Below are 11,432 nucleotides of genomic sequence, written 5' to 3'. Positions count from 1 at the left end.
TAATTTAAGCTCCTCCTCTCTCAACAGAAATATCTAGCCCACCAGCCCACATAGTTTTCACCATTAGATTCCCTCCTGTAATTGGAGATTTATGTCTCTCAATTAGAGAATTCCATTTGCAAATGAACCTTGTTAAAATGCTAACATCCGTGGTAAGCTCTGTTAGTCTTCATGTAAATGACCTAATCAAATTAGTTGGTGGGTGATTTAGCAAGCCAGTATAAAGTAAATTACAAAACAGGAATGTTCTGATGGCCCTGTCAGGGACAGGGAAGTTCTAGTTACAAGGAAGCCACACCTGTAGATGGTAGTGAATGGCAGTATAGGACAGGAAACATGCTGACCAGGGGCAGATGACTGGAGATGGAAGCACAGACAGTCACTTACAGGAAAAGCTCACCTCATTTCTATTCTCCCTATTTCCCTATTTAACAATCTCTTTCCCCTCTGATACCCTAGAAAGCAGACTGGTCCCAGCCTACCTAGGAGGCCGCAGTGGCAGAGATGCCTCTTTATAACAAGCTATGAGGGGCTGAAAACTATCCCAGGTGGTGTTCCTTGAATCAGCTACCCAAGATGCTTTCTACTTTGTTGATATACTGACTTCTGCATGCAGGGAACCTAAGCATGAATCCACACTGTACATAGCATTGCCTTGGTCCTGGCTTCTCCAAACATCTTGTGGAACACAAAAGTAACCCATTTTCTCTGTGACTCATTATGGACATCATCCTCTGTGCAGAGTTTTCCCTTGCTGGCTTATGTAAGGAGACAATTTCATTCCTTCTCTCCCTGCTCATTACTCCTACATAAAGCAAGTAGACAACCACTTGATTTCTTTGAAACTGATAGTGTCAGACAATCACTACACAAAAAGCTTCCTATCTGGGAGAATTTTTCTTCAAAAAAGGAACGAAGGAATAAAATGCCAGTGAAAATTTAAGTTGACCCTGTAATTAAGCACTTAAAATTTGCTCAAAATCTTCAAGCTGACAGAAAACTACTTCAAAAAAAATGGATAGACAAGAAAAGCAGAATCAAGGTTCAGAACTGATATAATAGGAAAAAAAATTTTATTGTGGAACTCTTAAAAATAACAATGACAAAAAAATCATGCTAATAAAGAACTAGGTTAGGTAATTAATCGCAGAAGAGGGACTAGATAAACCTCACACAAGCACACTGTAGTTATCAAGTGGGCTTAGAGATGGAAAGTTGGTCTGTATTTGATCAAATCAAACTACCTTGCCTTTTGAGAAAATTTAAGTGAAAAGATAAGCAAATACAAGCTTGGATTTTAAAATGAATTTGTATTTATTATATTTTGTAACTATGATCTTTTAAAGTGGTGGCTTTAGGAAAATCTGCTTTGGCAGCAACTGCAGAGGCTCCTGTGGAGAGGAAGTGAAAAGACTGGGCATATAAACAAGGGCTGCTGGCACGTTCAAAGCGCAGGGGATAGTTCACAGAGCAAAATGTAGTCCTAAGTAAATGGGTTTCAGGCAATTTCAGTGTTAAGATAACATCATTAAGAGTAGAACAGATTGTGCTCAAACCCTGCTGTTTATAATTAACACGTTGCTTCCAAATACTCCAGGGTCCCTAGTAAATAGTCTTCTGCTCACATCCACCCAGACCAATCAGAGTATTTTCATCAGATTCCATGCTGGGCCAGCACCTGTTTGGACAAATCCAATAGAGCCAAAGAACTCCTTTCCCTGGCCAGCTAAGTAGTTGGATGAACACAGCTTGGCTTAGTCATTGTCACAGTGTCCATATGGCTTTGAAGCTTGTTTTCATAAGAAATCATACAAGTATTTTATTATGTCAAAGTTCACTGTCCTAAAAACAAAAACAAATAATACGTTAGCATCCTCAACCTCTAGATTGCTCAGCTATGTATGAAGAAACACATGCAAAATAATTCACAACTAACGCTAGACAATCCTATAGTGCTAACATGTGTACCATGATAAGATTGATATTTTTAAAAATGTCACTAGGAAGAGTTTCTTTAAAAAGTTGTGTTTTTTTGCCATGTATAAAGTTTGGTTTTCTAAAAAGGAAACAAAAGAACTATTCAATACTCTATTTCAATTATAATACAGAATATTTAGATTTCATTTGAAAGCTATTTGGTTTTTTTGTATAATGCACTAAGAATAAAGTAATTAGAGATGCAAAAGTATTGAAATCTTCTTTGTTTCTAACACTGTTTATCTTCCAAAACACCTGTTTTATCATTAGATAATGCATAGCTTATCTGTCCTCATTTGTATTTCTCATCCTTTCAGTCTTTTAACACTGGTTGACCTGCGTGTATAATGTAACTAAATCTGTATGATCCAAGAATACGCTACAACAAACAGATGAAGTGAATGTATATTTTTGTATTCTGATGGCAGGCAGAATAAAATAGCAGAGAGAGACATGTAATTATTTTCTTTTCTTCACTATAAATATTCAGACTTGGAGGTTTATTATTTGAATAAATGGTCAAAATAATTAGATATAATGATCTAGCAATAAGTATAAAATTAAAGCCTTAAAGTATTCAGTTCTGCAAAAATAATCATCCATGTGAGAACAGCCTTTTAAAGATTCACTAATTGCATGCTCTTATTTATTAAACCATCATCAATTAATGTTTTTGTCTGTCATTTTGTAATATACTTTCTAAAAAAGTTTCTAAGCAAATGACTGACATATCAAATATTTTTAAAAATTTGGCATGTGGAACTATAGATACTACTTATGAAAACATGTTTAAAAATAGCTCAAATGAGATGCTATGGCTATTGTGGTAGCTAGTGTTATACTGAAGAATATCTTCACTGTTTCAATACAATAGTGTCTCTCTGAAGAATTCTAAACCTTTGCAAAATGGTATAAAAATCCTGCTAAAACAATTTTTTAAAATCATTAGCAGTAACAAAGCAACTAAAAATAGTTACTAAAGTTAAAAAAAAAATCTTATCTCAAATATATACTCAAAAGGTATGGTTATTAAATCATAAAACTATTTTATTTTTATATGTTTCTCTCTCAGTCAACTATAGAACCCTCCCAAATTTTCTGGCAACAGGGTAGCTCTACAAATACTTAAAAAAGGAAAAGTCATCTTACTGGTTGGAATTATCTTTTCTAGAGGGTTTTAGAAAGAAAATATACATGGTAGGATATTTTTAACCATAGACAAAAAGAGAAGTGGTATTTGCACATTTCTCCAGGCACTTGTCCCACAATGACTTTGGGTCTCAGGTTATAAACTTAAAGTGGCAAAGTAAGGTGGACTCAATGTTAAGTCATGGTTTGTTTTTCCTTTGGTGAAAAGGAAAAACTTTGTTTTTCCTCAAGTGAAAAAAAAATGTTTATAAGAAGTTAATATTAAAAAACAACTTAAATTTCAACACTAGAGGAATCCCTAAAATACAAGGAATTATTTGATGGAATATTACATAATCATACAAAATGATCAATATGAACACATACATATAATATTAACAGGAAAAGGGAGAATGGAGAATTGCAACTAAGTAGTGACAGCTATGGAGAAATGTCTGTATGATGGACAAGTACTGGAAGAGAAAATAAACAAATGAAAATACCATGATTTGTTACAGTAGTAGAGCTCCTTCACTTTATTCAGTAATCCATTTGTCTTAAATAGAAGAGTTTGTGCAATAGAATTTTCTTTAATAGAATGAATGGGTTTATTTAAAACTACTAAGCAATTTAAATGTATTCATTTATAAAAGCATTACCACATTTCATTTCTTTGTTTGTTACTGGGAAGTACTGAAACTAACTGAATCATGCAGTAAGATTTTTTTGGAATTAAAAAAAAAAAATGAAATCAGGAACTGAATACGCAAAATCATTCCTTTAAAATGAAACAAAGTTTCAGTGGCTAAGAGATTTCAAATAGAGTCAAGAGGTCATGCTGGAAGTTATTCTTATGCATTGCTTATATATATATATTCCTTTTTAGTTTCTAGTGTGTTAGAATAGCTAGAAGGTAATACCTGAATCTGTTGAACTGTAATCCAGTAAGACATGATTCTTGATGATGACTGTATACAGCATTTACTGTGGGACTGTGTGATTGTGAAAACTTTGTGACTGACACTCCCTTTATCCAGTGTGTGGGCAGAAGAGTAATAAAATAAAGACAAATATATATATAATGGGGGGGTAAAGGGGTATGGGATGTTTTGGGTGTTCTTTTTTATTTTTTTCTTTATTTTGGAGTAATAAAAATGTTCTAAAATTGTGGTGATGAATGCACAACTATATGATGATACTGTGAGTCACTGATTACATACTTTGGACAGGTTATATGGTGTATGAATATACATCAATAAAATTGCATTTTAAAAAACCCAATAAAAACAAAAAACAAAAACAACAAAAAAGATTATTCCTTTAAGAAATGTTTGCTGCCCAAGAAATATGGGCATCTATCTCTATCATCTCTCCACCTGACTTGCCAACTGATCTCCACAGATATTCTTCTAGGACAATGGCAGAACTGTCGTCATTGACAACATAAAAGATTACGTCACACATTCATGGCTGACTAAAATAACTGTACATTAAAGGACTTGGAGAGAAATGTTTTATTAATATGCTTTTAAAGAAGTTTTAACTTAAAAAGAGAGTTAAATACTTTGCATGTACTTTCCCTGGTTTTTCATGGCTTCAGACAGACAAATATTAGATTCATATAAATACAATTTCAAGATTATGGATAAATTTTATATACTGTACAAGGTTCTTTATCCCACAGAACCTGAATGAATTATTTTCTGAAGTAAGCATCATAAAAGAAATAGGATAAAGACTATCTGCCTAGGAATACTTCTTAAACCAGAGGTTAAAATGCCTAAATACAAATTAATTTTATGTCATATATATATGGATTTAATTTCTTCTTTAACCTCTTACTTTATTTTGTTTATTTTATTTCATTATTTTACTCCACAATGAAATACTTTTATCTCATGGGATACTATTTTATTTCCTTTTATTTTGTGGGCAGTTTGAGATTGGATTCTTTTTTAGTTTAAATGTTTGGTTCTCACAACTTACAACCATACAACTTTAAGTTGTAACCTTATGTTATTTTGTAGTGTCTTTCCCACTGACTATGGGGGAAAAAAAATTGTAAACTTATAATTAACATTCACATTAAGAAGCTTCTTGGTCATCTTTTTTCTCCCATACTCTACATCTATATTCTCTGTTCCTTTGGAACCAGCCTCCAACTTTTCTATCCAAACCTTCCCACCTACTCCATGAGCAATAAAGTATGATCTACCTCTATGTCTTCCACCTCTTCAATGAATGTTTTTCTTCCCTGCTGGGCTTACCTGAATCCTGAAGGACATAGCTTCCTATTTAGCCCCCAACAATGAAGGTTAGAGTCTCTCCTGTACCCAAGGCAGCCCTGACAGTGGGATTGGCATCCTTGTGCAAAAGGCTCTGCTCCTGAGACTCAGACCATTCCACTCAACATCCTGAACCCTACCTGTCACTTTTCTCAGTCACTGAATATTCAGCGTCCATTTCATCCCAAGATCTGCATTAGCCTTAGAGACTTCACTGAACACTTGTCTTTCTCACCTCCAATTCTTTTCCATTTTCATATCACACTCAGAAAGGGTCCACTCTGAAAACATAAATTTAGACATTCTACCCTCAGATCCCAGCCTCTTCCTTAAATCTTTCTGCAACCCCTTGGAACCACCATCTCACAAACTCCTTCACTTTTTCCTGATATACAAATATTTTCTGAGTATTTATGTGTCAGAGACTGTACTGTTAGCCCCGTACTGGCTTTATTTCCTTTCCATCTAGCTTAACCTCCATGGTTCCATGGTTCAACACTTCAAGCATTCACTTGCTAGCATCTACTGAACTAACCTGGCAAAACCCCAATCCTATGTAAATTCATTTATATCCCCTTACTGTCCCAGTATCTAGCATATGGGATGCTACTGGAGAGGATCCCAAGTCTCACAGATTGGTGCCCCTGTAAATTCATGGTCAGTAACCTCAACTGGGCCCTCAACATTCCCAGCAAATTGTTTTCCTTGCCAGCACTTTCTTTCAGTCCCCATTGCAGCTAGTCCTGATAGTCCATATTCCTTGCAAATTGCCACTACTTCTGCCCTTCATGTCAGCAGAGAATTTTGCTTCTTCCTTCACAGACAAAATAGAAGCCATCAGATAAGAACTCTCTCAACTTCTTATCACCAAATCTCCAAACTCAGCTCTATCTGAACCCATTTTGCAAGAAGATTCCCCTCTCTTATCAAAGGTTATTTCTTTCAACTTGTATTCTAAATTCCATGCTTAGATATCATTTCTAGAACTTCATTTTTAATTATTCTCTCTTTTATAACTCTCTCTGTCAATTCTTTCCCATCAACACTTAAATATGCTCAAATCTTTTAAAGATAATAACCTTCTCACAGCCCTATAAGCCCTTTAGCAGTTGTCAGTCTTTCTCTTCCTCTTTATGGCAAAAATTCTAAAATGTAAGCTCATAATATACATGTTATACTTGTTGCCACCTCCCCGAAGTCTAATACCATATTTCATTTAAAATGGGCAACCCAATAAATATTGAATGAATAAATGAATGAAAAGCATTATCTATTTGCTACATCTGCTTTCTCATAAATATTGATTAAACTCACTATAATCTGACTTGTACCCCACCATACTGCTAAAAGTGCTCTAGACAGAGTTTATCATTAAATAGGCAAGGCCCTGCTTGACTTCTTGGCAGCATTTTACAATTTTGACAATTACTCCCTTCACTTAGGATTTCCTAGTATTTTTATATACACATATACATATATATATATACACACACACACACACACACACATATAACTCTTTAATCCACTTAAGCTCGTATCATGAGACTTTTCCTGTATTTCATCCTTCAAAAGTATGATTTTCAAAAACTGTATAATGTTTCCTCTTGAGAATGTACAATAAATTACTGATCCATTCTCTTATTATTGGACATTCAAGTTATGTCCTGTGATCTAACTTTTCATTCTCTGCCACAGGTGTCTGTAACTAGGCCTACCTATTTCTTCTTTGGTAACTATCCTTGAGACTTCCTCTCTCCAGCAAACTTAGATTTGAAATGAGGCTAGTCCTCCTAACTCCCTTTTTCGTGGTGCTCCAGAAAACAAGTCTACAATGATTCCCTTTCATCTGAAGTTTTATTGCTAGTCACTATAGGGAAAACAAGTCTACAATGATTCCCTTTTCATCTGAAGTTTTATTGCTAATCACTATAGGAAAAAACTAAATATTGCATTTAGTCAGTTTGTTTATTTCATACACTTTAAGATTAAGGCATTGTGTAAGGACTTGAGAATAAGGAAGTGGCTGACAGACAAGGTCAATACTTTGAACTTTATGGACTTATATTCTAGAAAGACAAATTAACTCTAATTATTCAATTAATTTTTTTAGTTAAAACTACAATAAGTACCATGAAGAAGAGAATGGTACCTTCCTAACTGTGTTTGTGTGTGTGTGTGTGTGTGTGTGTGTGTGTGTGTGTGTGCTGATGGTGGACATGGTATGTTTGAGAAGGCTTCTTTAAGGAAGAGACATTTAAGCTGAAATCTAAAGGATATGCAGCAGTTAGCTAGATGAATGAGGGGAAGAACTGGAAGGTGCTATATATGGAAAGGTGGGAAGCAGAATGGTGAATATGAAAACTGAGGAACTGCCCTGCTGGTGTGACTGGAATGCAAACAGTGAGGGAAGAAGAGGGATGTGCCAGACAGGGGGCTGGGCACACAGACAGGGGCCAGACTGTTTCAGCCTTGCAGGCTATTTGACTTTTAAGCAGGACAGTGACATTAAATTTTTTTAAGTTTTTATAAGATCATTCTGGCTACAGTGTGGACAATAAATTGTAAGAGGAGAAGAGAAGACAGAAGACTAGTTATGAGGCTACTAAAGAAGCGATGATCATGCCTTGGTCTAGAATGGTAACAGTAGAAATGGTAAGAAAGTGAATGAATTTGAGACATGTAGGAGGAAACTAATAGGCTCAACAAGACTAATGATTGGATACTAGGAGAATGGAAGAAAGAAGTATCAAGAATGACTCCCAGGTTTCAGGCCTGCGCAACATGGCAGACTGTAGTGCTGATCGCTAAAATAGGGAACACTGGAGGAAAGCTAGACCATTTCTTTTTTGCTGGTGGGATGATAGCGAAGATTAGAATTCGTAAGTTCAGTGTTGGAAAGAAAACTATAAAAAAAGGCCTGGACTTCAAAAACTAGAGTTATCCATATACAGATGGTTACTGAAGTCACGGGTGTAGCTGAAATTCCCTAGGCAAAAGGTGTAATTTGAGAAGTAAAAATAGCATAGGACCAAGTTTCAAGGAACACCTACATTTAAAGGTCAGGTGGACAGAAGAGGAAATAGAGCCGGATCACATGAGTCTCAAAGAAGCCCAAATTTCTACAAGAAGTTGTAGATGATTAACAGTCTGGAAGCAGCAACAAGGAGGACAGATAGCACTGAAATAACCTTGTAGCCCCGAGGGACTGGGGTTTGAAAAAATAAATAGCTACTGCTAGAGATGACTCCAGGGGAAGTTGTATTCCAGGGTTAAATTAGGTTTTGGTTAAGGCAATGAGGAAGAATATTAGGAGATAGAAGGATATTGGGGGGGGGGGGAGAAGGGGGAGGGGCTATATCAGCAGAAAACTACAAATCATTATGGGGATGAAAGAGTGTAACAGGGTAGATATGGGAAGCGGAAGGAGGTACTTATAGTGACCATGGAAAGCAGAGAAGAGCAGAATAAAAAGAAAGTAAGTTGCAAAGTTCTCAAATTCTTACGGCAAAATCCTAAGCCCATGGCTCCTGCTCCCCTCCAAGGTTGTAAACAGAAAGTGCACTTCTGCACTTTTTTTCCTAAGAATGTGTGTAGTATTACTGTGCTACTATGGATTAAGTAACATCAAATCAGTTTGGTTTGCTCTATTAGGCATTCACCAACCTCTGTCCTGCACAAGATCATGTTGGGCATAATGTGAAACATTCAAAACAATGGCAAAATCCCTGAAAAAAAATGTACATCATTCCAAAGTTATACCTTTGGTGGAGGCTCTTAGATACAGAAGTTCTAATATCATTGTTAAAAAAAAAAAAAAAAAAAAAAAAAGTTATTGCTTTATGGTCATACTGAATACTTCAAAAAAAGTTTCTGCTTAATTTCCTCTGTGTAAAAATCTACCTGGTTTTATCATGACACATTTCATAATCTTCATTTCATGTTTTAGAATCTACATGCTATCAAAATTTGGCAACTACCATTATCATAATATCACAGAACTTTTAATTCAGAAGAGACTACAGGGCAAGGCTGCCAATCTGTGGACTTCAGAACCTCAGGAAGTTGTAACATTCATTACAGGTGATCTACAAATCCATACCCATGTCAAGTGCTGTCTTTAGGCTGAATAAATATTATATCTCATGCCTGTGGATTATGAATTTTGAAATAAATGCAAGTACTTTCGTGATTACTTTAAAAAGCAAAGAATGTTGAGAGAGAGCTAAGATGGCAGCATAGAGAGGAGTGGAAGCTAGTTAGTCTCCCTGGAACAACTAATAAGCAACCAGGAACAGCTAGTAAATAATCCAGAATAACTGCAGGGGGACAAACATGACCATCCACTCATCATACTCCAACCTGAATTGGGAGGAATGCCCAAGAGAGCAGCATAAAATCTGTAAGTAAAAACTGCGGATCCAAGACGGGAGCTCCCTTCTCCCGTGGCTCGAGCTGCAAAGCCTCATGGAGCCAGAGAGCAGCTGTCTCTGAGTGAGCAAATATAGCTCAGCTAAGCTCCAGCTGGGGTTTTATATAATAAGTGTGGACTGCTCTATATGAACCCCCAACAAGCAGACAGAGGCTTTGGGTGAAGACTGACCTTGGAGAGCCGGAGGGTGGCCGCGGACTAGCCTGAAAGGGGCTTTCTGTCCCTGTTTTGGCTCAGTGGAGAAAGCCCCAGCCATTTTCAGTTCCCAGTGCTCAGACCCAGACAAGGGTGGAGACAGCACAGGCAGACAGAGACCACTGAAATGCTAACGACCTCTCCCTAGGGGGTCTATCTTCCCTAAGAGGAAAGAGGTGGGGCCCATCTCTACTACCTGCCTTCTATTCAGAACCAGACCCCAAAGCCTGGGGAAAAAGAGCCACGGGCCACACCTCCTTATACCAGTCTGCAGTTACAGGCTGACAGGTGCCACCTGCTGGGCAGAAAAGCACAGTGACTCAAGGCCTCATAGGGTGTATCAATCTTCTAAGACACCCTCAGGGAAACTGGATACTGAATAGTTCTTCCTTCTGGGACCAGAGCCCGTTTTGATCTGGGAAAACCTGATTGGGGTAACCAAGGAAACCATGCCTAGACAACAGAAAACTACAACCTACACTAAGAGAAATGAAGTTATGGCCCAGTCAAAGGAACAAACTTACACTTCAACAGACATAAAGGAACTTAAACAACTAATATTAAGTCAATTCAAAAAGTTTAGGGAGGATATGGCAAGAGATGGACCGTATAATGAAAACACTGGGCTTACATAAGGTAGAAATTCAAAGTTCGAGAAAGCAACTGGCAGAATCCACGGAAATGGAAGGCACAACGCAAGAGATGAAAGACACAATGGAAACATACAACAGTGATCACAAGAGGCAGAAGAAACACTCAGGAACTGGAGAACAAGGCACCTGAAAGCCTACACACAAAAGAACAGATAGAGAAAAGAATGGAAAAATATGAGCAATGTCTCTAGGAACTTAAGGACAAAACGAAAGTTAGGAATGTACATGTCATTGGTGTCCCCAAAGATGAAGAGAAGGGAAAAGGGGAAGCAGCAATAACAGAGGAAATAATCAATGAAAATTTCCCATCTCTTATGAAAGACATAAAATCACAGATCCAAGAAGTGCAGTTTACCCCAAACAGAATAAATTTGAATAGGCCCACACCAAGACACTTAATAATCAGATTATCAAACATCAAAGTTAAAGAGAGAATCCTGAAAGCAGCAAGAGAAAAGCAATCCATCACATAAAAAGGAAGCTTGATAAGACTACGTGCGGATTTCTCAGTAGAAACCATGGAGGCAAGAAGGAAGTGGGGTGATATATTTAAGATACTGAAAGAGAAAAAGCACCAACCAAGAATCCTATATCTGGTAAAACTGTCCTTCAAATACGAGGGAGAGCTTAAAATATTCTCAGACAAACAGACAATGACAGAGTTTGTGAACAAGACAACTGCTCTACAGGAAACACTAAAGGAAGCACTACAGACAGAAAGGAAGAGGCAGGAGAGGTTTGGAAAACAATTTGGGGAGATAGTAG

General features: G+C 36.8%; 1 protein-coding gene across 1 annotated transcript in view; it reads right to left on the bottom strand.

The window, feature by feature from the left end:
* Positions 1-1,295: 1,295 nt before the first annotated feature.
* The window catches only part of ORC5 (origin recognition complex subunit 5), a 92,339-nt gene continuing 82,202 nt past the window's right edge, over positions 1,296-11,432 (bottom strand). Inside the window, exon 14 of the mRNA XM_037836465.1 lies at positions 1,296-1,842. Coding sequence (XP_037692393.1) covers positions 1,797-1,842 — 46 coding nt within the window. The 3' untranslated portion in view covers positions 1,296-1,796. The remainder of the gene's footprint in view (positions 1,843-11,432) is intronic.

The sequence above is a fragment of the Choloepus didactylus genome, chromosome 5, assembly GCF_015220235.1.
Source record: "Choloepus didactylus isolate mChoDid1 chromosome 5, mChoDid1.pri, whole genome shotgun sequence".
Lineage (NCBI taxonomy): Eukaryota > Metazoa > Chordata > Mammalia > Pilosa > Megalonychidae > Choloepus > Choloepus didactylus.
The sequence above is the reverse complement of the archived record's forward strand: the minus strand, read 5'-3'. Positions and strand labels throughout refer to the sequence as shown.